General features: G+C 38.7%; 3 protein-coding genes across 4 annotated transcripts in view; 1 reads left to right on the top strand and 2 right to left on the bottom strand.

The window, feature by feature from the left end:
- The window catches only part of LOC589137 (WASH complex subunit 5), a 37,329-nt gene extending 35,367 nt beyond the window's left edge, over window positions 1-1,962 (bottom strand). The window contains exon 1 of one of the 2 annotated variants that reach the window (XM_030982747.1): window positions 1,585-1,962. The gene's annotated coding sequence lies outside the window, so the exon portion shown is untranslated. The remainder of the gene's footprint in view (window positions 1-1,584) is intronic. The other variant, XM_030982749.1, reaches the window with a different exon arrangement.
- A 1,898-nt stretch (window positions 1,963-3,860) lies between these two features.
- On the top strand, window positions 3,861-14,521 carry LOC100890496 (CUB and sushi domain-containing protein 1). The gene is made up of 9 exons (XM_003731089.3): window positions 3,861-4,675; window positions 7,336-7,527; window positions 8,162-8,341; window positions 9,538-9,822; window positions 10,626-10,781; window positions 11,903-12,106; window positions 12,511-12,684; window positions 13,010-13,054; window positions 13,437-14,521. Exons 1-9 carry the CDS (start codon window positions 4,606-4,608, stop codon window positions 14,219-14,221), a joined length of 2,091 nt encoding a protein of 696 aa, XP_003731137.2. The 5' UTR covers window positions 3,861-4,605; the 3' UTR covers window positions 14,222-14,521.
- Window positions 14,522-16,445: 1,924 nt separating this feature from the next.
- On the bottom strand, window positions 16,446-25,608 carry LOC115922948 (peptidyl-prolyl cis-trans isomerase FKBP1A-like). Its single transcript, XM_030982746.1, has 5 exons — window positions 25,249-25,608; window positions 22,313-22,360; window positions 20,734-20,849; window positions 18,442-18,515; window positions 16,446-18,061 (listed from the first exon to the last, which is right to left on the bottom strand). The coding sequence occupies exons 1-5, from the start codon at window positions 25,283-25,285 to the stop codon at window positions 18,001-18,003; spliced, it is 336 nt and encodes a 111-aa protein (XP_030838606.1). The 5' UTR covers window positions 25,286-25,608; the 3' UTR covers window positions 16,446-18,000.
- Window positions 25,609-27,272: the final 1,664 nt, after the last annotated feature.

Raw genomic sequence — 27,272 nt, 5'->3', positions numbered from 1 at the left:
AGAATGTATTGCAAACATAAGATCAGATTAAACAATGTAATAAAATACACAAATCTATAGCTATTATTGCAATTCATCCCAAACACTGACTACTGCATTTGGATATTTACATAGAAAATTTCTTTGCTCAAAATAGTTTCATTATTATCTTCTGCTGGCTCATGCAAAAGAAGAGGAAATGCTGTTTCTTTACAGCCTTTGATTTTGGAAATGATTATGAACTTACGTTAGCAAAATTGAAAAAATCTGCCATCCCAATAAATGGAAATGTGATGGCTTATGCAAGAAAGTTTTCATAACCAGAAGATGGAGGTTTGAAAACCAAATGCCCTTTGATAAGGATCGCTACCTAATTATAAAGTCCCTCAGATATGACTAAAAACAGCAGGTCCAATGGTTAACCCTTTCTTGTATATATTCATGTACATTTCTGCATCAATTCTCTTTCTTAGCAGTCAGGTCTAATAAACAATTTTTTAAAGGAGCATTTAAACAAAAATAGAAATAAAAGGTAATGGACTTTAAGATTTTTGGTAAGTTCTTATAAGAGGTTCATTGAGACATTAAGGGCATAATTTTAGAATTGGGACTTGTATTAATTATATCCTCCAGATTGGACCAATGATTATTCAACAATCTCTTGAACACATTCAAACTAGGAGCAATTACTGACTGTAGATTATTCCTTTCAGTAAGACTCTGACAGTCTAATTAAGAGGTGCACTCTGCTGTTCATTGTGTAAGATTCTCAATGTGTATCACTGCTCCCATCCCCAGGCATGTTATCAAAATTTGAACAAAGCCATAAAATTGTGTCAGAAAATCCCAAACCAAACTGAAATAGCAAACATAAGAGTTGATAAATTCAAAATCTCTCTCCTTCCTCCTTCCTCCTAGGCTACTCCATCTTCTTCTTTATCATTACTTCTTCTTCTAGTTCTACTTTTTCTTGTACTCCTCTTCCCTTTTCTTCTTCTCTTCAACTTTGGTCTTCCTCCTTCCTTTTCCTTCTTCACTTCTTTTTCTTGGGTAATCTTGACTTCTCCTCCTCCACCTTCTTTTCTCTTTTCTTAGATAGACTAGTCTATCTACTTTTTTGCTGGCTATTCTTGTTCACTCTCAGCTTCATTTAGTTTAAGAACTAAGAAATAACACAACAATGCAATCCACAAAAACAGTTTACAAAATAATACTAATCAAAACAAAAGTTTAAAAAATAAAGGCTAAAAGAAAAGACAAAGTTAGAAAAGTTGAAATCATTGATGATTGAAATTGAATGATTGACTGTGACTGAACAGATTGCCATTCAAAGGCAAAATGAAACGGCAATTGATCATGATCAGGATCATCTCGGATTAAATAAATAATGTAATATAGTCACGTCTTTATGGTGTCAATTCAATTCATCAATAACAATTGAATAAGAAAAATACACAAAAAGTCACAAAAACCTACACGGGAATACACGTATGGGACCGGCTCAGTGACTTCCAGGTTACGCCCCCGCATTCCTTCTTGAATATTTCCTTATCGATAAGCTCACCATCGAAACTGTTGTATAGAATACAATAATGGAATACTTACATATTATACGAGGAGCTTTCTGTGAAACAAATAAAACTGAAAATAGCGAATATCCAGCAGTGAATCTGTGACTATCTCCGGATTCTCCAGGGAGCGGCCATATTGAATCATGTGAGTATGAACGATATCAACGATCTCGGTATGTAGTCTGCAATCGTCGATGACGTCGCTCTACAGCGCAACAGGTGCAAGGCAAAGAAAATTATCTCTTTTCAGTTTCGCTAAAGGTTTTCAAACCTCGATTTCTTAGATAGTGTTATTTATTATTTTCAGATGTAGTCCTGCTCTAAATGATAAAAAATACTCGTGATTTCACAGCAGTAAAGACAAAGAACCGCGCTTTTACACACTCCTGCATTTTCGTAATGATTTCCTGTGATCCGTTGTACATGTTGAGCATCACAAAAAATGATAGTCACTCCAAGGCCGGAAGGAACTAATTTTCACCCGGTTTTCACCGGGGGCACCAACTGGTTCTACGTTTCAAAAGAAAGCTAAAGGCAACCCTGACCGACAGTCGGCTAACATAAGCCCTGTACTCTCCCCCGAAAGAGAGAGAGTGACTTTGAGGCTCTCAAGGAGAAGTATTAATCCAACTCCAAGACGAAGAAGGAAATCACTGCTTGGGGAAGGAGACAGAGGGGAAGGAGAGAGAGAGAGAGAGAGAGAGAGAGAGAGAGAGAGAGAGAGAGAGAGAGAGAGAGAGAGAGAGAGAGGGGGGGGGGGGGGGGGGGGGGGGGGGGGGAGGGGGGGGGGGGGGGGGGGGGGAGAGAGAGAGAGAGGGGGAGAGAGAGAGAGAGAGAGAGAGGGATTGGGGGGAGGGAGGGAAGGATATATATATATATATATATATATATATATATGTATATATAAAGAGAAAGAGAGGGAGAAAGATAGAGAGAAGAGAGAGAGAGAAAGGGAGAGGGAAGGATGGATCGAGGGAGGGAAAGAGAGAAAGAGAGAGGGAAGAAGGGGGGGGGGGGTCGGCAAAAGACACAACTCATCCGTCTATTCAACTGACCACAAAGAGCGCCATCAAAATCATAACCAACCTCAGTGTTGAAGCCCTTAGTAACAAATGGAAAAAACAAAAAACAAATTTGTCATTAAAGTATTTACCCGGAATCTACAAGTTTGTTTACAATCCCGTGACATGTGGTTCCCAAGAATCCATTTCCGCCAAACTTAATTTCGGCCTCAAAATGATTTAAACACATTTTATTATAAGAATGATGGTGCCAAAACGACGTCATAAATCTTTTTGGTTTCGTGCCTTCTTATTTGTCTCTGCTGCTTAGGAGGACAACGGTTCCAGAATGTTTAAATATGGGCAAATACAAGACCCACTTTTCCCGTCATATTGCGAAGGGCTAGCGGTGATTGGTCCAACACATTACGGTTAAGATATATCTTGATTGGTAGAGTCCATAAAATGGGCGTGTCAAAGATAAGATAGAGGCGGTCCCCCAAGAGATGATATAGCCCTAATATAAGATAATTTCCAGAATACCAACTTGCAATAGTATTAGCGCTCTATTATGTCCGAAAGATACAAGAAAAGATAAGAAAAAAACTTACAACAATTTTCAGAATACCACCCCTGCATGGGCTTCGATCGGTTCCATGCCTTTGTGGGCGTGTCAATTCATTAGTGGGCGTGGCATTTTGGCTGTTCAGTTCGATCGTAAAAAAATGGCAATTTGAAAGAGGCTTATACAGTATGTATGAATTGCTAATTTGAGTCATGTCAGGAAAGAATAATTAGCACGCCTCTATTGTCCAGACTCTTCTGCTGTATTTCTGACGGGAATCAATGTAATGACCCTTTAAAGTTCAAACCAAGATTTAGGGTAAATGCATAGAGGATGTATAGGCCTCGAACCCACAACCCTCCGATTCGAAGACCAATGCTCCTTTACCACAGAGCTGGTTGCGTATCCATGTACGTTATTATGACTGTTGCATACAAGGCGTCATTTGTCTGACGTAGGTCTGACGTAGGACTGCGTTAGCGAATAATATGGTATATGAAGCGCTATCTGAGGGAACACCACCCCTGCATGGGTAAAACCGTTTGATAGATGACTGCAAACAAATTAAAAATGAACACAGTGCGCGGCGTTGTATCACTGGCGCATGGGTTAATAAAATTGCATTCACAAGATTACAAGTACATGTATAACGCGAGCAGAATGGCACCTCGTGTGCAAAATGCATTGCGTCTGTTGCACACGAGGCGTTATCTGCCTGACGTAGGACAGCGTCAGTGAATGCTCCGGCCTTTTATGCGCCATGTGAGAGAGATATCGTACAACTGGCTACTACTGTGTTTAATTAAAAACAAGCGCAACGGATTGATTAGCGCAGGTAATAGCGCAATCGACTGAATAAAGTCTCGTTGGCAACGGACATTACGCACCCACTTCAACAAAAGTCAAACGGAAATCCACTTGACATCAGGATTGGTGTGATTGAGATTGGACCGAACCCGGTGCTCTGATCTATCCGGTATTAAACCACCAGCTCATTTTGGGTATATAGAAACTTATCTTATCCAAACAGAGAGGACATTACCTTGTGTTATATCGAAACAACAAGGCTAGTACTAGGAAGTATAAGCCTATCTGCTTTTTACGTATGTGTAATGAACACATGCACCATTGGAATAACTTCATAACTTCATATAACGACGATTGTTGAAGGGCGATCGCAATTTAAGAACATATTGGAGGAGTGCATCAATTAAATTTGATTGAAAGTTATATAGTTGAATATCACTTTTTTAACTATTCAGCAGCAACCGGTATCAACGCCGAAGCGATCACTATTCTTTGACGACTTTTGCTATTTTGTTGATGACCGTTGGAGACCTGTTTTATCATTCATAACGTGATTGAGTCCAGTAAATATCTTCATCATGAATAGATTTATACACCGACACATCGTCTGTTGAGTAAAACTAGTGCAGTGAGACATTTTGTTTCATCAAATTGTCGTTAATAACAACTATTCCTATTGACCATGACGAAATTAATGTTATCTCTGCGCTTGATCCTGACAGTCATACTTCAAATAGTGGTACCCATTCTCGGTAAGTTTTACTATTATGTTAAAAGCATTATTGTCGTGGTATAATAATAATGATAATAATAATAATAATAATGATGATATTTTTACTACTACTGCTACTACTACTACTACTACTAGTAATAGACAGACTTATGATAAAATCGACTGACCAAAACATTGAAATGATAATAATAATTCCGCTTTTATATAGCGCTTAATACATATATGACGTTTTTAAGCGCTTTACAGATATACAACAATTAACCCGGGCATTGGATTGAATACTTGCCAGCACACCCTTTGTGCAAAATCGCCATTCCCTTGGGAGCATTCCAACCAGGCGTTACGACAATAACAGTATTTATCATTATGATCATTTTTTTTTAACAGAACACATGTTGTGTTGCCAAATGATATCATCATCACATTTTACATCCGTAATCATCACAATATGAGTTACCCTTATTCTATGGAATGATTCAATATGGCTACACATTTTGTTAAGGCTGTAGTTCAATAATCAATGAAGCTTTAAGTATACGAATAACATTAATTTTATCTGTAAGGGTGAAAACAAAATCGTGTTTTTTGTAAGGGGAGGGGAGTGCAGAGCGTCTTTGTGATTTGAAAATTTGCTATAAACTTGTTTTAATACGGGTAATAATAAGATCGGTTGAAATGGCGCAGCTGCTATTAATAATAATAATAATAATATTATTAATAATAATAATAATAATAATGGGTTCTTGTATATCAGTCATTATCTGTTAGATTTTACACTCCTGGCGCTCCCGATTATTACCTCGGCTTTAGCATGGCTGCCATTTTGGCGCTCTAGTATTTCGAGGAATTAATTCCTGCCAGGTATTCAAATATACTCTAGTGCCAAGCGGTAAACAAAATTTTTGAAGATAACAATTCTGAAGATAATCCAAACTTCTGGATTCTATTTCAATAAAATTTGATTTGATTTGATTTGAATTGATTTGATTTGTACCTTCATTGCTATTACCTGAATTCAGAGAAGCATGTATATAGATCACGATATGACAGCTATATAGCATTGTAGAGCGGTTATAACTTGTGATAGTCTATCTGTATAAACGAACCTTCAATAGCTTTTATCCGGAATCTGTTTTTATGAAGGATGTTCCTTGTTTCCTTGACGTTGTTTCCGGGCAAAGTGCAATATCAAACACACTCCCTCAAACTATAAAGATATTGCAATGCCAGAGCTGAGTTTTACCCACCATAAAAGGGTCAATTCCAACTTACATGACCAAACAAATGTCATTGGTTGTTTTGGTCAAGGTTTAAACAAGATTAATTAATGTGCAACATTATTTTAAAAAGCGTTTAATAGGCCTACTATGTTTCTAAACCCATAGGAAGATAATATAAGCAAAATGAGGGATAGAGAGGGAAGGAGAGGAGGGAGGGAGGGGAGAGAGGGAGAGAGAATGAGATTCAATTCAATTCAATTCAAATGAACATTTATTTTCTTCCATTCAATTTGACAAACATATTTGACATCTGCTCAAACAATACAATGATAGGAACATCAATGTAATAAAGAACTTGTATTACAAGGAAGAAGGCGCGAAACCCGAGAAATTGTCTGGGTCATTTCTTCCCAAGGGCATGTTTCTCATTATGATTTGAAAGTGAAAGAATAAGGTATTTGGTGTAATGCCAAGGAACAAAATGATGTCCTTAATCACCCATTAATATGGTTTGGTTTGGGGTTAGGGGAGGGTAATGATGTTAACAAACTAAATTAACATTTTGGCAAACTCTGGTCATTAAAATCATGATAATTATCTGAAACAAACAAAGACAGGTATCAAATTGTCCTAGTTTCACTAAAAGTGGTCTGTATATAGATACAGTGAATATGATTTAAGATGATTTATCTTGGAGTCTGTTATACTCTTCTTTTTATTTTCTTTCCCATCTTTATTTCATTTCTCTTTTAGTCTCGTTTCTTTCACTTTTCACTTTCTTCATTTCTACATAATTGGTTCCATGATTATTTTACTTTTATACTTCGTTGCTTTATTTTTTTTAAAGACACATTTCGACATGGTATCTTGTTTTACTCAATTTTGTTCAATCTTCTACTTAGTATCAGTTAATATTTATTCCTCTTAGTTTCCATGTATCGTTTCTTTTGTTATTTCATGTATTATATCGTTCTAATTCCATTTTCCCATATTTTTAATATATATTACGTGTACATTGATGACAATCTCACATTGTCTCTTTTTCTCTTTTTGTAATTGTGTTATTAACTACTTGTATTCTTGATGAATGTTCAACTAATCATTTGTAACCAGTTGTTATTCTTCTGTTGTAATTCAGTTGTATTAATGATAATCCAAAATTGTGGATTCTATTTCGACAAACTGTTTGATTTGCTTTGATTTGATTATATTGTGTTAGAGTTGATTATCCCAGGGGCTACGCTGAGGAATGAAGTATTATGACTTCAGCTTTCTATTAATTCTCCCCTCATATTTGATATCCGCCCCTCCCTCTCTCTCTCTCTCTCTCTCTCTCTCTCTCTCTCTCTCTCTCTCTCTCTCTCTCTCTCTCTGTCTGTCTCTGTGTCTCTGTATCTATGTCTCTATATCTCTCTGTCTGTCTGTCTCTCTCTCTGTCTATCCATAACTCTAACTTCAGGCCATGAAAATCTGTGCCCGATTCCAACTGATTTCCCAAATTCCAAAGTCGAATGGAGCGACCGAACGTTGGGGGCGTATGCCACATATTCCTGTCGAGAGGGGTATGAGATGACTGGACCCGCTGAAACCGTTGTCGCATACTGCGACGAAAATGGAAGTTGGAGGAGCAGTATAAGACCGGAATGTATCGGTAAGAAGCCTACACATATATTTATCATCAACAAACATTCCCATTCCCGGGGAAAAAGAGAAGTTGCGGCATCGCCAAATGGAATGAACGTCCGACCCCCCCCCCTTTTTGTTGTGGATAACACTTTATGTATCCTTAAAAATAAATAGAAAAATAAGCGTTTTATCGAGATCACCGAGATGCCAGTCCTATTTTTAAAATTAAAGTGCCACGCCCACTATATTACATGTATATACACTGTATCATAGAACCCCAGCTGTTGAAACGGCACTGGTATTATTCTTCTTTTCTTTCTGCTCTGTTATCGACCCCCCCCCCCCCGTTAACATTCTCCTACCTCACATTTGTTTTCGTTTTCCATTATAAACATATTATTTCGCCTTTTCATTTAATGTTGATATCAATTTTATTTTTATAAAATACAATAACTGAATAACAGAAAATATGTAAACGTAAGGTATAATACAAATATGCAAACAATAATAACGAATTCAAAGTATGTACTAACTATCTTGGGAAAAGTGCAGGAGACCACCATCGTAAGCGACGCTTGACCGTGATTGCGGCCGCTTACTACCTTCTCCTCGACATATAATACATCCACACTCTGACCCTCTTTCATCCCCCCCCCCAGTTGTCCAGTGCCAACTGCCCGTAGTCCCCGCCTATGGGAACGTCACCTACCTGACTGGGCGTGGCGAGTACGGTTCGGTGGTGCTCTACCAATGCGACAGGTACTACAGGAGGTTCGGCACCGCGTCGGCGCAGTGCTTGAGCGACGGGACGTGGTCGAAGACACCACCGGTATGCAAGAGTGAGTGAGCACAATAAGGTTCTGTTGAGGGCAAGAAAGGCGCTAACTGTTGGATTATGTGGTTATGAGTTAAAGTGACATCCAACCTTGATAGAAAACTTGACTTACTTGACTTAAATGCTCAGGACGGAGTGTCCCCTTGCGCTCCTACGGGTGGTCTGCCTCCATTCATTTCTGTCCTGGGCTTGGTGTTGGGCAGCCTCCAGGCTTAATCCAGAGTCTTGGCGGATTTGGTCTTTCCACCTCAGGGGAGGACGTCCTGGTGGTCGTGGCACAGTAAAGTCATTGGTGTGGACTTGTATTGGTAGGCGTTCCTGTGGCATACGTACCACATGTCCAAACCATTTCAGGCGGTAAAAAACTACTCTATAAGAAATCAAATAAATCAGAGAAGAAGATAGGTGAAAGTTTGAATGTAATCGGACCAAAATAAGACAGTTACAATTTTTTTTAAAGTTGCATGCTCAACAGGTATAGGCTCTTCGCTTGGGAGAAAAACATAAATTAGTGATATTTGTGTACACGACAAACGGGAGAGTTATCCATCACTATGTCAAAATCCACTAACAAAATTGCCAATTTAATTTCTTCTATTTTCCGGCTTTCATTTACGAAGTTGGATTGCCCTTTAACGCCCTTCTTCCTCTCAGGAGTCAGGATAATACTGTAAAGTTTGAAAAGAGTTACTATAATATGATTAACCAAGCAAACCTGCATCACTCCCTCTCTCTGTTTCTCTCTTTCTCTTTCTCTGTCCCATTTAGTATCATGACGAGACAATTCAGAATTAAAACAAGACATTGTTACTCTTTAGGGAGTATACATATGAAACTACAGAATCATCTTGAAATTGAGGGACCTTCATGTACTAAAACATGTCACGATATGGGGTGCCGAGGGGGAGGGGGGGATGTTGGAGGGTGTGACGTACCGATATTAAGAAATTTCTGACGAAATATTGGGGATTTTTAGAGCACGGTCAAAATTGATTACCATTTTCACGATTTTGCTTTCGGACAAAAATTTATTTGGGGATAGATACATTTGAAAGATTCATAATGTTGCATCCTTTCTTTTGTTATGTAGAAATTTTTCACGTATTTCAAAATAATAAATATAGCGACGCTTCTAGTCAAGATCTTCCGAATGACATTAATAATACACCGAAATAATTCCTCATTTTATGCTATGTCCAGTTCACTGCAATACACCGGTACTACCGAACGGAACGGTTTCCCATCTGAACGACCACGTCTGTCTCGAGTTCAGCGACGACCTACTCGACTGGCGTACGGCCCAGGCGCGATGCCAGGATGACTCGGGCTCACTCGTGATCATCCGCGATGACGAGGCGCAGGAGACGATCAGCATGACATTGGCGGACATCATCGATGTCGATGGTTCGGATCGCTTTTGGATAGGAGCGGAAGAACGACGGAGCAGCGTGGTGCAGGAGACCAGGAACTGGCAATGGGTGGATGGTAGGTCATCTGATCAAGTCAGTTACACCGAATTATCCATCAAATTTACCATTATTTTTGTCCATAAAAGTTTAAAAAATGATTGATAAAGTTATAAGTACAATATTTTAATGAGTGGGAAGCGAGTGACGTCGTTAACAAAATACTGCTAAATCACATCTGAAAAAGGCTCGGGACTCGGGAGTAAGTGTTTAAAAGTTGATCTATCATTTTTAACATGTTGGAAATACGAACAATAATTCTCTTTCCTTTAAATTTAACGTCAAGAACGGTTATATATATCTTTACAATCATAAACGGTGGAAAGCACCGTTTACAAAAAAAAAATGACTATACTTACCAGAACGGTAAGACGGATCCAAGACTGTCTGAAAGAGGGGCATCCCACTAGACCGACAGCCCATGTAGAGAAAAACCTGTCTGGTGGATCCTCCTTAACTTTTGTTCATAAGGCCACGTCGGTCTTGTGGACTGTCGGTCTCGTGGGCCTTCTTGCAATTTTCAGAAGGGTGTGTTAGAACCTTATATGCTTTTGGAATCCGAAAGGGGAGGGCGGATTGAAAAATACTTTAAAAACCGCGAAAGTCAATGGTCACTGGGTAAGGCATATAACGATGATTTAACCTTTTCGAAAACTAAAATGTGGGGTAACCGCTGTTCCCTATAATATTATGACTTCGCTTTTGCTTGCAAGCTTAGATATGAGGAAACACTCGTCTGCTAACTGCCTGAATGGTACTATCTCATATATTATATTGAAATTTAGTCCGGCTCCCAACACGATTCTACCTCTTTGTTGTCAGGTACTCTGGTCGATGATGTTTTCTGGGGTCCTGGCGAACCGACATCAGCCACGGACTCGCCCTCCAGAGGGGAGTGCGTCGACCTCGACTCCGCCATGGATTTCGAATGGAATGATAACAATTGCAGTATAGATCAGAGATACATTTGTCAATTTGGTAAGTAATAAAATCGAAATACCCAATATATCTGTTAATTAGATTTTTTTTAAAATTCTATATCCGGTACGTAGTCTGCAAGAACAGACTCTCATTTGACACAATTACATAAAGTATATTTATCAGAGCCTAACTCTGTCGGTCTCTAGTTCTGTCAAATAAGGATCAGCTACAGTACAGGGCATATTGTATGTCGATTTGGTAAAAACTAAATCTAAGCATCTGTTATTTAGAATGTTTCGGATCTTCTCCGTTACGCATGTCCTTAGAAAAGACTGTTTATCTATTATTCTGGGAACATCTAAAAGCTGAGCTTTTTAATAGGTTCCTCACATTTCACCCTGTATAACGTTCTATTCAATACAATTAATTTCGACGTCTTTTCAAAGAATTAATTATATAATATGACACTTTTAGTAAATTTCATATTGTATTCTAATTTTGTCAATTATGTGAATTCTTTTTTGTGAAATGTGAAACAAATAAACTTGAACTTGAACTTGAACTTGAAAAAAATTATTGTTTCTAAGCACCCCGGTCTTATAAAGGCATCTGGCAGGTTATTTTCATTGAGAAAAGACGGTGCGTTGATAATGTCTCCGGGAGCTAAAGTTATTATACAAATGATACATCAGTGAGGGCATTAGTAAGAATTACCCACACAAGGTACCTTTGGAACAGTCTTTTACTAATGCCCGAACAGAATGATGTGTATTATTTGTTTTATAAGATTATTCAATTCAATTCAAATGATGTTTTATAACATGATTTACTAATGACCGGTCATTAGAATTGGATAATGACCAGTCATTATCCAAATTACGCGTTAGGCAAAATAAATGCTTGGTCACGTGTACGCTTTCAACCAATCATTTGATTAGGATCCACGTAATCATCTTATAAAATGATATCATCCACTTCTTGGGGGGGGGGGGGGGGGGGGGCTCATACCGAGGAGAACAACACCAGACCAACAAACAAATATTGTGTTACCCCGAATAGCCATGAGTCGGTTGGTTCGATGTTGGTTCGGAGTCGGTTTGCCGGTCTGACCGAGGTACCAGGGACGTTGTTACACTTTGCATAAAGGATTATCATGATTTTTGTTTTTCTATCATTAGGTGAAAGTGGGATATGTGGTGACCCTGGTGAGCCGCTGCACGGTAGCCGGACCCTCCTGGCCTGTGATGAAAACGACGATGGTCTCTTTGTAGAGGGGTGTTTGATCACGTTTAGCTGTGACCCCGGCTTTAGGCTGGTCGGAGAAAGTTCGTCGACCTGCGAGAGTACGGGGAGGTGGAGCGAAGAACTACCAACCTGTGAACGTAAGCATGAACTTAGGTATAGACAGGGACGTCGCTAAAGGGGGGGGGGGGGGGTTAAGAGAAGAGCCAGAAAACCTCCATTCGAATCGGCAATGAATGTGATCACATAACGGTTTTTAAAATTTTTATTGTGCACTTATTTACACTTGAACGCTGCCCGATCTTTGAAAACCTATGCAGTCGGAATTTTGGCAGTATATGGTTACAAATAAATTAAGATTACATTATCTTCGGCTTTGAAAATGTTATTTTACATTTGGAAATGTAACCATTTCTCTAAATCCCCGTTTTCTGAATAAAAAAAAAAGGTTTTGTGTGTCTTTGTATATATATTTTTAGATGATGATTTATTTATGTATGTGACCACTAGCAACCATTATTTCATTTCATTTACACCACTGTAGGAAAGTTGTGCTCGACCCGACCCACTTCAGAAAATCTGGAGGAGACGCTTTCTAATTCTTATCGCGGTGTAGCGGTTTACCGCTGCCCAACCGGTTCGTACGCGGTTGAGGGAGACGCTTTCGCATTCTGTCGTCAGAACGGCGTTTGGAGCACGCCAAATCTACTTTGTGAAAGTAAGATATTGATTATGACTTATTTTATTTTATTTTATTGATCTATCAACAGCAAATAAAACCTTGTTGTAAAGACTCAAAAACACCAAACTAGGGCAACTACAACAACTTTGTTAGAGAGAGAAGAGGGGGGGGGGGGAGTTGGACGAGAGCGAAAGAGGAGGTGGAAAAGGATGGAGAAGGATTATGGAAATTGATGACACGCACGGAAAAAGGAAAAGGCTTGGCTTCATCGATCGGAATAAATATCTTGTCATGTCTACATTTCTCTTTTTATAAAATTTGTCTTCATGATGATCTCCTGTCTTTGTATCTATTATTGCAGCTTCCATTACTATTTCGGTAACATCACAGCCATCTCTTGATCCAGGTATACTTCCATCATTTTCAAGCAGTTTTTTAAATTTATTTTGTACAAGATGTTTGGTTAATGGTGTTGTAATACATTTTCCTCTCTAAAGAGGTGACGGGGTGACAAAGTCACAGATCTTACGATGATATAGCACAGGCATTTTAATCATTGGTACCTTTCAGAACAAAATCATGTTATTATATTGGTGAGATAAAGCTGATACTATAGTACGATAGTTTGGAATTGATGATAACTGTCTCTTAGTATGTAATTAGTATCAAACGATCCCAGGAGAAGAAAAAAACAATCATAATTTTCTTCTAACAATGTGGTTTTGACGTTGCTCTGTACCCAAAGCATTATCATTTAATCAATGGCTCCTCCTTGGCCCTCCTTTCAGATTGGACATTCATCGGCATCGTTGGCGCCCTAGGCATCCTACTGCTCATCGCCATCTTGATCATCATCATCCTCGCCGCGGTCAGGAACAAGAACCTGAACTCTCGTCGCAAGAACATCCGACCGCTGCCTCACGCGTCCGCGTCGAGCCGAAAGCGCCGCAGCACGGAGAATACATATTACTCCATTCGGAAGCCAATCCCGTCACCGCCCGCAGAGCGAAGCGGTCAAGAAGTTGAGCTGAGGCAGATGAGGCGGTTGAGTGACGTCGGCGAAAGTACAACCGCGGTCGCGCAGCAAAGTCTGACGTACGACAAAAGCGACGCGTTAGTAACCGACAGCGATTACTTGGAACCGATTAAAGTGTTGCATCCAGAGAGTTTGAAAATTCCACCACGGTTGCCGAGCGGCGAGTACGTGGATCCGTTGAGTCCACGAAGCGGAACTTACGATGAAATCGACGACGACGTCATGGCCGATGATGAAACGGTTGAAGATGATGATGGGCTTCTCAACAATTACATCATCCTGCTACCGGACGATGAGGACAAAGTGGAGAAGAAAGTCGACGTCGCCGTGTCAGAAGAGAATGAGACCGTCATTGAAAAGGAGGTCGATACCAAGGGTGACGAAGAAGAAGAAAAAAGTACCACGGACAATGTCATGGGTGGAGAAACGGAACCAACTGAAAGAACAACAGAGTCGGCGACGTTACCGATCAACGGGCTACAAGTCCCATTGTTGACTTTACCTAAAGAAGGGTTTGGTTCGACAGTTGAATTATGAAATGTTTTGCGTTATTATGTAAATCATGAATTTATATTGATATAAGACAGGACGTTGGTGTCAAAATTGTAATATTCGTCACTTATAGATTATATACTCATTTTCAGAGTAACAATTTTTTTATATCCGTATTTTATCTCTGATTTCTTATATCAAATTTTATAGACAACATAGACCATAATATATTTCACAATTTACAGATAGATCACATGTATATTTTCAACTCTCTCGTTAACTTCCCCTAGATCGAAATAATGATTGCAGAAATGTTATTAAAACCCACTATTGTTTATAATGAAATACTCTCAGCTGCACATCTTAGATTACAGTTATCTCTAGTCTTGTGTAGCCATTTATTAGGAGATGTATATATATATATATATATATATACATTATTCGTATTTTATGATTGAACTCGATATCACATAGTCACAAAAATTAGCAAGGCTAAATGTGTATTGAGTATTTTTCTGTTTAGCGCCCTCTGTGTCTATGAACCTCAGTCTAAGTAAGGTCTTTAATATTGAAAAGAATTTATGGTAAGAAGATGAAAACTCTACCAGTCGTCACTCAGAATCATCACCATCCTCTCACTCGCATCACCACTGTTACTAGCCGCAGGGACTATGCAACTACTAGTAGGCCCTTTGTACCTTCACTACTACATCTTAATATAGGCCTGTCACCGTCAACATCACACCTTCTCATCAGCATCATGACGGCCACAAGCCTGCACTGTCATTAATATAAAAAGTCCATCATTCTGTTTCAAATATCTATACCAAGATTGTTTAATCTACCATCTACACAACCAACGCCACCGCCACCACCGCCACCACCGCCACCACCACCACCACCACCACCACCACCACCACCATCTCAAACAATCACCCATACATTTTAATCATCTTCTCATCCATAACATGACTGCCATCAGCCGGCATTATACCATAAGCGTTCAAAAGGTCCAGTCACCTATAATACCATTTACACAAAAATTATTTAATCTTCCACCACCACCACTACCATCTTCAACTACACACCTTTTATTATCACCTCATCCGCATCATGACTACCAACAGCCCTTAATATGATAATAATATTCCGCTTTTATATAGCGCTTAATACAATTACGATGCCTCTAAGCGCTTTACAGATATACTATTACCCCGGTCATTGGATTCAATACTTGCCCGCACACACTGTGTGCACAATCTCCACTCCCTGGGGAGCATTCAACCAGGCGTTACTTGACACTAAAAAACTGTTTGACCAACATTGACAGTCGCTCGCATCCTACGGGCTATTCATTTAACACCATTTAATATACCATTAGCAGTCATCAAATTCATCATTAATACCGCCCACACCAACACTTCTTATCTACCGCCACCACCATCTTCAATATTATATACCATATTCATATCTATCCACACCAATTTGTACCATCATCATCATCACCAACAAAACAGTTACCATGTTGACCACGCCCACTATTACCTTCATCTTCTCACCAACATTTTTAACCTGTCTATCCATCTTCAGTATATTAATGTGTTGTGTGTTTTTTACAATGTCATTACTTTGCCATCACAACCCCTACACCAACACTACTACCAATACATCAACATCATTATTATCATTATTACCCTCATTTCCGGCACCATTATGACCATCATCGTCGTCATCACCACCACCACCACCACGTCCATCATGTCCAGTACTCTTATTTACACGCCATCACCATGACAACCACCATCGTCATAAACCGAATCCCCAAACCAGCACCACTAATTATTTTTATGACCTCCATAATCTCCATAATGAGTTATAGAAGTTGCAGAAGCCCTAGTTTGTATCTACTTGATCTACGCGAGTAAAAATCTTATTTTACAAAAGAATGAACAAAAATAGATAGGATTGTTATGACGTAAAGATAGAATTTATTACCACGAATAGAATTATTGGACAAACAAATTCAAGTAACATTTGTATTTTTGTTATATTAGTACTGAGCATGCAATGTTGGGGAGGAAATGAAAAGCAGAAAGAAGAAGAGAGAAAATAGAAAGATCAAACATAGAGAGAGAGAAAGGGAGAGAGAGAGAGAGAGAGAGAGAGACGTGGATAATAATAAGAAATAATAATTGAGAAAAAGGTAGATAGAATTGGAAACAGACAGAGAGGGAGAAAGAAGTAAAAGGAAGATGAATAATATAATTTCTTTTTTTTGTACACGATATTCTGAAAAATAAATTGAACTTCGACAACAAAGATAGATGTATATCTCTATGTCCTCGACAATTCATTCGTGGAAATTTCACAGAAAATATGCACTTGTAAACGACAAAACTTATCTATGTTATTTCATATACCTGCACAAAAGTGAAAAAACTTGTTAACACGAAAATTGTAGCTTAAGGAGAGGCAAGATGTACTTAGAGTTTAAGGCAGATTTAAAAGAATCCGTAAAGTATTGCATATGTGTATGGTGTGGAACAAAATGACGAAATTGTTCGTTAAATATGATTTAATTTGACTTGATTAAAACAAACAACACGAACAAATTAAAACAAGAGGAAACAAAATAACACATACAATTCAAAATATGACGTTTATGGCTATACATAATTGTTTTCAAATGAACAAATATTATGTTCATTGCCAAGCATTTAGCACAAAATGGTAGAGTGTTATTTTTCTACTTTTATATTCACGCATAATTCTTAAAGCAAAGGATTAGATCAAAAATAAATTCCTGTGAAATCGAAACTAAAAAAAGAAAAAAAAAGAGAGAAAACGTTAGTAACGTTACAAACCCTATGATATCACTGCAAACACTTGTGAAACTATCTCACATTTGATAAGACCGGACAAAAAATAAAGCCTGCAGTTACACATCAGAGTTTAACATTAAGCACAACACTAAACATTGGAATACAGTTAATCGCCTTAAGGCAATTTAAAATATAAACATTCGGAGTACCGAATATGTGTCCCTGTGGAACACCAATGTTGTACCAACCGAAGTGAATTGGTCAAAGGTAAGCATCATATTGTGAAACCAGATGTACCATAGGCTACTACCTGTCTGACTTAATATTCAAAATAATCAAATTATTCTATTATATTTTGAATGATTCCCTTTATTAGGCTGGTCTACTCGTTATCCGTATATTAAAAAAAGAAAGAAAAAATCATCGATATACGTCTTTTAAATTTAACTTTAACGCAGAGACGTCGACCAATATCTATGCACGTTGCACACGAGATGTCATATCAATTGCCTTATTAATTACGCTAATACCAACCCCAAGAAGTCGATTAGCGCACGTTAATCCAACGCAGTGTTTCCACTGTCAATCTTGCATCCATTATTACGTCACTCTCACACGCTGCGTCAGAGACCCCGCCAATCTCTGACGCAACCTTGCGTCACCAGGATGACGCCTCGTGTGCTACGCGCAATAAGATGGGAGGAGGGGAAGTGGTCGCTTATATCAACATATTCATTGGACACATACACCGCACTTGAGAAACAGGTTATCCCTTTTTCTTATATTGGGGATGGGGTGGAGGGCGACTACCTTCAAATCTCCTTAAACTCGACATCCCTGGTTTAAGGATTATAATCTGAACTCTACCAAACAGTATTGCAATTCCCCCTCAAGTCTCTCTTTATTAAACCAAATATAATTTCTTTCTCCTTTCTGTAAAGTTCCATCATTTCCTGGTTTGTCGGGTTATCAAGGTAACTATGTTCTTGGATTTCACGGGAGTCATGCTTCCCTGATAGCGATGAGTTCGATGTCGAACATCAGAGTGGCGTTAGGTGGGATGGTGCACGGCAGTCAAGGAAAAGTTATCAAACGATGCGAAAGGGCAAACTGTAAGCTATTCTAGCACAACCTCTTTGCCGAGAGATAAATCGAAATCCTATTATCTAAAATATACTAGAGGATGAGAAGAATAAAATAAATGACCCACACAATTTTTAAATGAGCCCATTACCTTCATTTTTTAATGAGGTAGCCTAAGGTCAAATTACATGAAAGTAATGTATTGCTGAAGTTATACAAAGTACTACGTCGTCTACGTAGTATTGTATGGTGAATATTAAATAAAAAATAATATGTCGCGCCGGACTACAAGAAAATGAAGTATGGTTTTATCTTGAGAATGAACCTGAATTGAAGTACGATGAATCAATAAAAGGATATCATCCCGGATAGCCGAATGATCCGTATCCGAAATCCGGAGAACACGTTAGTGTTGATCTCTCTCCTACACTCATCTGTCGTTGAAGGAAAACAAGAAAAAAAATTATTGATTCTTATATCATCTTTTTTAACATACATATTCATGTTCATCAATGTGATATTTTACATTTGATTCATTTAAGTTTGATGCATTTTACCCAAACCGTACATAATAATGATAATCCGTTCTTGTATATGCATAATACCTTGTAGTAGGTCCATGATAACACATTACGATATTATGTCCCTATATACACGCTTCCAAAGAGCTTTGGAAATTATTACCCTAGCTTTAGCACCGGCAGCCGTTATCAGCGCACAATGCATTTCAAGGAATAATCCTACCAGGTACCCATTTACCTCACCTGGGTGGAGTGTGGAAAATGTAGATTGATATCTTGCCAAAGGACATTACATTACATAACATTGGATAGAAATTAGAAAAGTCGAGAAATTAATGCAAATATGAATAAGATAATCATGATATAGGAGAGCTACAGCGTAAGCATGAAGCTTGACGTGCTTGCAGCCCTCAGTTAAACTAAAACATATATGTAAAGGGAAAGAGAGATAGTACGGCGTATAGTTATGTACACAATATTTATATGAAACGGTAAGAGGATATGGAGGATATGAAGAAAGAGGAGGGATAAGGTCGAAGAAGGGGAGAGGGAATGAGAGGGGAGAGAAGGGGAGGGGAGGAAGAGCGGGGGGGGGGGGGGTGAAAGGAAGGGTACCCGATAAAGAGGGAGGGAGGGAGGAGAGGAATATATTGGAAAAGGGGAAGCATGATACGATCCATGGTAGGAGGGAGAGAGAGAGAGAGAGGGGGAGAGGGAGAGAGAGAGAGAGAGAGAGAGAGGGAGAGAGGGAGAGAGAGAGAGAGAGAGAGAGAGAAGTGGGGGCAGGGGAGGAGGTAAGGTAATACAATGAAAATGTGGAAGGTTTAACAGGAAAAGAGGAGGAGGAGAAGCGCAAGGGAAGGGGATAGGTGGGGGGGGGGGGTGGGGGTTAAAAGATGAGGGAGAATGAGATAGCAGGTAAAAGAATATCAAGACGAGGATAAATATCTGTCAACAACTTTGAAAATCTGCCAACAACGTTCGACCCTTGCCAACAAATATGAAAATCTGAAAATCACTCCGCCCCTCTGTCACTGTTTTCTCTCTCTCTCTCTCTCTTTGCTTTTTGTACGCCCTTAGCCCTATTCGAAATGATTTCAAATCAACTCAAGGCCTGCTAACAAAGCAAATGACGGACTGCTGCATGCACGGTGAAAACAGTCAGGGTAATACAATAGCGAGCTAGGGCTATCATTTTGTTTCTGAAACACAATCACTTCATAATATCGATTTCACGATGCTCCAACCTTCCACTCTTGTTCCATGTCCACGTTCCGTACACGAGATATTAGGGTTGACCCTAGTGTGTGACCTTTACATACAATGGCGTAGCTACTGGTGTGGGCATGGGGCATGTACCCCCATCCGAAAGAGAAAAAAAAAGTAAATTGACAAAGAAAAGTAAGAGGGCAGAATGAAAAAGAAAAGTGAGTGGGGAAAACTAATGAGAAAAGAAGAAGATAACAAGACCCCTCTTACAATTTCCCCTAAACGAGAGCCTCGTCAATTTGGCGTTTCGTTTACGGAGTAATAAGACCGGTCCCCCTGCGCCTAAGATATTGATTCCCTCCTAATATCAGGACACACAATCTACACCACTGTTTACGAGATAACATCGTAGAAGGAGAGGGTCGCGAGACAGTTGCAATTTATAGGGTGATATATATAATTCATTCCTACTATTTAACATTGAACGATTGAGCGAATGCCCACTCACTGAGTTGGGGTTGGGGGTAGGGGGGGGGGGGAGACATCTTTCTAGTGGTAGGATGTAAATTGTATCGACCCATTATGGGGAGAGTACTCGTATTATCTTCTCCCCACTCCCCCCTCTCGCTTTCATTTTCCCTATTTCACATTTCCCCCTTCTCCTTTCCATCTGCCGTTCAAGGGGATGGGGTACCGCTCGTCCGATCCATGCTACATGTAGCTACCGAAGAGAGCAAGTTAACATTAATGAATTATAGGTTCCAGAATCCCGAAAGCAAGATGTACAATCTTCCAATGCTTAATGCTATGTGGGGCGCTCATCAGGACCCCTGTCGTAGTAGCTACACCAATGCAAAGGCTTACGCAAATCAATACATAAACAGAAACAACAAGATAGAATTGAATAAGAGAAAACACTTACCTGTGCAACCCCAACATCCCATCCTTTGATCACCTCCCCATTGCCTAATTTGAATTCAAACGGTGTATGGATATTTTTTCTTGAGTTATCAAACTCGGTTCCATCAGTGAGGGTACCTGAAAAACATTGGAGTGCTTTCAATTTCAGATTGTACATACTTTAACCCTAAAAAGGCCGGGCTATGTCAAGTGAAGTGTATAGAATAATATGATCATTTTTTTTATTGTTGAAAAATTCACTTTATTATTTGCATATTTATGGTAATTTATGCAAATAAGGTAATAAAATCACATTTTTACCCATAAATCATATATTATTCATATTTAAGTATTCTTTTTCACTACATACACGTGTAGATTCATTAGACCATTTGGAATAAAAATACGACAAAAAAAAATTGGAAGAGCCAGCTTATTCCTTATGTTATATCTTGTTTTGATAATTTCTTATGTATTTCATTGTTTTTTTAACGTATGTATTTTATTGTTTTTTTCAATAATAATAATAATAATAATAATAGCCTTATAGTCCACTCCAAATTTTATTAAACCAAAACGGAAATTCTTTTTGACCAATTTATCGTGAGCCCGGCAGCCACTGAGCAGCGCCAGATCGACGTTGCTTTATCCCTTATTGTTGAACGCCAAACAATGTAGCAACAACTCCCATCTTTTAACGTCTTTTGGTATGACGCGGCCGTTTTATTTCATTTCTTTTATTTCATTTCTAACTACAATTCAACTATTTTGACCCCCAAAACAACCACCTAAACTTTAAACAAGACCCAATAACCAATGTTTAATCTATTTTTAGGAAAAAATTGACATTTCCATATGTTTTGTACACAAATCACAAAAATGAGCGATTTTCGGGCTGCCTGCAAAAACAAAAGGTCACGTGATTTTGTAACTGTAGGTCCGATTTTCAATTTTTTGTTTAAAGATGCGCAAGACTCGGAAGAAAAACGTCAACGAGCGGCAGGGCGCCATCCATAATTATGCGTTTCCGAGCAATCGGAAAAATCGTGGAGGGGGGGGGGGGGAGCATAATGGCCCCCCGGCCTTATTAGGGTTAACGAAATATTTGTTTCTCATAACTTTGAGACTTAAAATATTAATAACATTTGCAGTTGGATTGAAGGGTCTTAAACCCAAATGGGTTTATTACATAATATTTGGTAGCCGTGGAAGAGCTACATTGATGAAGTCAGTATAGAATTGGTGATGATGATTACAATGATAACGATGGCAATACTGATGCGGGTAACGATGATATGATGATGATATGATGATGATGGTGGAGGTGGTGGAGGTGGTGGTGGTGGTGGTGGTGGTGGTGGTGGTGGTGGTGGTGGTGGTGGTGGATATAACTTTGTTGATAATGATGATGGTAGTAACTGATGATGGTAGGAATGATGATGACTATGTTTATGCCATTGATGATGGTGATGGTGATGATGATGAGCAATTAATGAAGTTTCAGTTTGTTATGGATCACATAAGTACTGTTTTGAAATATACACATCAGATTTATTTAGCAAATATCTAAAGTAATAATAATGTACAGACGTACTGCTTACCTATGTAATGCACAACACATGTTTGGCCAGCCTGTGGGTATGTCCTTCCTGAGGTCAAACGAAAAGACGGTAAATTTAGATATAGGAGAGAGAAAGAGAGAGAGAGAGAGAGAGAGAGAGAGAAAATAGAAAGACACCATTGACCCTCCCCTTAATTGCAGGATCCACGCTATGCTACTACGTCACAGACATAGAGACGAGTATAAAATGATTGCAAGAAAGAGATCACAAATTGGACGAATGAATGATATCCATACAACTATACACACGAACGCGCCATGCCTAATAGATGTAACAGATCTCATGGGGATGATTAGAATACCATTGCCGCTAGACACTGTGTCTCAAACCTATTCTTCCCACTGAATGTAACTTAGCGGGCTCCCTTTCTTTTTGTTGAAAAAACGAACGAATTCTGTTGTAGATGTACAGCAAGAACAAAAACATCAACAATAAATTTAAAAAAAACACAACAGCAGCAAGCAAGCAAGCAAGCGATCAAGTAAACAGACACACGAGCGAGCAAAAACAAATACAAAAACCAACCTCTAAAAATTAACTATTAAAGGTACTATGTCCCTTTTGCAGCCAACCTCAAATTCTGTAGAACTTTGCAGGAATTATGAATATGGCATGTATGTCCTATCTGTGAAATTTAAACGTTAGCAGTGTCCTCATATTCAAATTATGCAAGGAAACCTGTTTACTTGCTAGACTTCACTGTCAGACACTATTGAGTGACTGGCTGGCCTTTTTCCTTCTTTGGTAATAACATACATGAAAAGAGTTGTAAAGGATACATGAGCATTTGTCTACATCAATAACCCACTTCTTGTGATGGCCAAGATTAAACTGATTAAATCTTTGCGCAGCATACAACGTATGACCATTCGGTACAATTGTCTGAAAATCAAGACTATTACTTTTGGGCTCTACAGCCCTAAAGTCCATTTGACAACTAATAGTCATTATTTTCCCACTTGAAGACATTTTCAAGCCCCACCTTTTTTAGGGAAGTTCTAAATTAATATTATCTTTCAAATGCAGTTGGAATTTAACTTTTTCATTTTTTGGGCCTGCAAATGGGATATAGTACCTTTAAAGGAAACAGCTTAAAATAAAGATATCTTAACTGTAACAATATTGATGGAAATGGTCGCATTTTTACTGCGATTTTTGTTTGACGATTCCTGTTTGTTATGTTGTTTAAATCATGGTTCGCTATGACAAAAATTATTTACAAAGGCAAAAAGATAGGGGCAGAAGTACAAGAAAAAGTTTAATACAATTAGTAGTAGTAAGTTGAAACAGAAGGAGATGAAGAAGAAGTAGAAGTAGAAGAAGAAATAGGAGAAGTAGAAGTATAGAAAGAGAATCAGAAGAAGAAGTAGAAGGAGTAGTAGAGGTAGAAGTAAAAGAAGAAGTAGGAAGTAAAAAGAGAAGTAGAAGTAGTAGAAGTAGAAGTAGAAGCAGAAGTAAGAGTAGAAGTAGAAAGAGCAGTAGAAGTAGAAGAAGCAGTAAAATCATGAAAAGAAGTAGAAGTAGAAACAGCAGTAGAAGTAGAAGTAGAAGTAGAAAGAGAATTAGAAGTAGAAGTAGAAAGAGAAGTAGAAGTAGAAGTAGAAAGAGAATTAGAAGTAGAAGTAGAAAGAGAAGTACAAGTACAAGAAGAAATGGAAATAGAAGTAGATGTAGAAGCAGATATAGCAGTAGAAATAGAAGAAGCAGTAAAATCATGAAAAGAAGTAGAAGTATAGAGAGAAGTGGAAGTAGAAGAAGCAGTAGATTATGAAAAGTAGAAGTAGAGATAGAAATAGAAATAGAAATGGAAGTGGAAGTAGAAGAAATAGAAGTAGAAGTGGAAGAAGAAATATAAGTGGAAGTAAAAATAGAAGTGGAAGTAGAAGCAGAAGTAGAGTGAGAAGTAGAACTAGAAGAAGAAGTAGATTATGAAAAGTAGAAGTAGAAATAGAAGTGGAAGTAGAAGTAGAAGTAGAGTGAGAAGTAGAACTAGAAGAAGCAGTAGATTATGAAAAGTAGAAGTAGAAATAGAAGTAGAAATAGAAGTAGAAGTAGTCAAGAAGTAGAAGGAGAAGTAGAAGAAGAAATAGAAATAGAAGTGGAAGTAGAAGTAAAATCATAAATTTAAGTAGAATGGCGGGGCAAGCCGAGTGCAAGGAAAAGGCTGCTTTCTTGTATCGCTTGCCATTATATACATCATAGTAACAGAGTAATAACATAGACTATGATGAAAAATAATTAAATCGAAAAGAAGAAAAAAAATCAAATTCATAAAACATACATAAGGTTTTCTTTATTTGCAAAATTTACCATATGGAAACGTTCATAAAACAAAAATGTAATAATGAATTAATTTTGTTCTACCAAATTGTTACACCAAATTTACATTTTTTACAACATGTATATGAATTTACAGAGTCTCTGAAATAAGTATGATACTCATAAAATCGTTCAACCCAAATGTTAAACTATTACTGGTTAGTCACTAATCGTCTTTAGATGTAGCGTTCAAGTTTCAGCATTAACTTTTAACTTGCACAAATGTGCACCATCTCCACTTAATGTAGTTTAAGGCGATTCCCCACAGTCAATGCGATTTTCTTTACGCGTGAATAGCGGGATACGTGCCCCTTCACTTATTCTTATATGGGAGGAAGGGGCCTCCCATTTGGCATACCAATCAAGTCCTGATCGGTGTCAGATGTTACACCACCACGGCGCGCGCAAAGTGCAAACCAAATATTAATCCCGCCAAATAATTCCCGCACGTCGGACGACATGCCCGTATGTTATCGTCTGCCGATACCAATTGCTCGACGAAAAAAAAAATCAACTTTCGCTCCCTACATCCGATGAAATGAAAATGCAAGAATATGATGGATGAAAAAAATAGGGGCAGGTTTGAAGGTTCTTACCGTCCCCTGCTCTCTGGATCTTTTTTTCCAAGACCATGGCGGCGCTGCTTAAGTTCCCTGGCGCTAAGCCGGTGTTTCCTCACGGAGATATTCTGGGCCCGAGTCCAGTACGGGTTTGTCACTCGGGCTCGACTCAGGTCACTCGCGAATCGGAGAAAAAAATCTTACCAGTATGGCTGAGAAGGTTTCTAGCTAATTCTGAGGAAGGTGGCCTTTGCCCAAGACGTGCTGAAGACGCGCTAAAGAACTATAATATGCTCACTTGTGGATCTTATAGAGCAGCTAGACACAGGTGCCATTCATACTCTCTGATTGTCGCGGCGTGTAGGGTAGAAATAATTTCGAGAGCGACTTGACGCGAGGCGGGTTTGTTGAAAGTATGCGCGCAATGCAACTTTAGTCTTTCTGCGAGTGACTGTTTTCATTTGGACACAGATACAACACGTCGCAGAAAGAGCATCGATCTTGGCATCAAATGGCCATGTCATCCCTCCCAGCACATCTCAGCTCGCGCTAAATGGAGGTTAGCGATTTACTGGGGGTGGGGTGTAGCAGTGCCGGATATTAAGGGGATGGAGGCATAATTCCGAGAAAAAAATTACACAACTAAGGGAGCAATTTTTGTTGTATAAACTACCTAAATTTTACATTATGGGTATAAAAAGGTGTGGTGCGTGCCGGATGTGCGCCTAAAATCCGCTACTCGGATGTGGCCCCCTTGCGGTGGACTCGGGAAGAGGGGCGGCATCGGGTGCATTTATCACTCCCTCCCCTGCATGCTTAAACGCGCGCAATCAGATCGTTAACCCATCCATTATAAGTGTCTGATGCCACTCCCCCTAAAACTTAAACAGGTGCTTATCAGTAATGATGAATGCCAACTATTAACAAAAACGGTCACTCCGCCCCTCTTTATAGCATGAGGCTGGATACGCCTCTCCGTGTTTTCGAGAAGCGGGGATGGCATCGCAATGGTTGCGAGGAGGTATGCTTACAATCAAAGGAGGAGGGAGGCGAGATGAAGGGTACCTTCTTGAATTCAGTGACATGATAGGGGTTCAAGGAGAAAGGCCTCATGTAAGTACTATGTGGGCCAGAAGGAGAGGGGGAATCTTATCATAACCCTCTAATAATGATTTTCAGGGCTGGAGAAAATATCCTATATACAATGTAGTTTCGTATACAGTACGAAACCTATGATTATCCATCACCATCCCTTTGCCTTCCAATGAATATCACTCCCACCCCTCCGACCCTCTCTGAACCCCCTCCCACACCTTGCTAACACCCCCTCCCATACCCCCTCTACCACCACAATGTTACCCCTTACCGGGACGGTCTGCCTGTTGGTGTGAGAGTATTTATGTCATGCTGTTTGAAAAATGTGCTTGCAGACATGTTGTTACGTCGTCAATGTGTAATGTATATAATAAATAAGTCAGCTCCCCCATAACAACATACTGTATATCACGAAGAGTTGTGCCTTATCCCGGGATACAAAACATACCGTATAATGTAGTGGCGTCGCTAGAGAATGGGGGGGGGGGGGGGGGGCTATTTAGATCAAATTTGAAATTTGGAACAAATATCCACATTTCCTGCATTATGATGTAATTGTTGTTCTGATTTTTGTTTCTTCATAATTTTTTGTTTTCATAGGTTTTTATTCATTTCTCTCATAAAGAAAAATTGTACATTATTTATAACATTGTATACAAAATAACAAAATAATTTTAACATAGGTCTTAATAAATTTGCCAATGAAATTTTACATTTACATACAAAAGTTACACATTTACAGATGAAAAATATTCACATAAACAAAATTATATTTTCACCAAAAAAACCCCTAATTTTTCGACCAGTTTGATTATAAATCTCAAATTATTTCTTTTCCACAATATTCTGTTAACCTATATTCCTCTTCAATTTCCTTTAGAGACAACAAAATATATATATATATATATGTATATATATATATATATATATATATATATATAAAAAGAGAAAGAGCTAGAAAACAC

This window comes from Strongylocentrotus purpuratus, unplaced genomic scaffold (assembly GCF_000002235.5).
Source record: "Strongylocentrotus purpuratus isolate Spur 01 unplaced genomic scaffold, Spur_5.0 spur5_scaffold_13, whole genome shotgun sequence".
In the NCBI taxonomy this organism is placed as follows: domain Eukaryota; kingdom Metazoa; phylum Echinodermata; class Echinoidea; order Camarodonta; family Strongylocentrotidae; genus Strongylocentrotus; species Strongylocentrotus purpuratus.
Note: the sequence above shows the minus strand (reverse complement) of the source record. Positions and strands in the feature narration are given on the sequence as shown.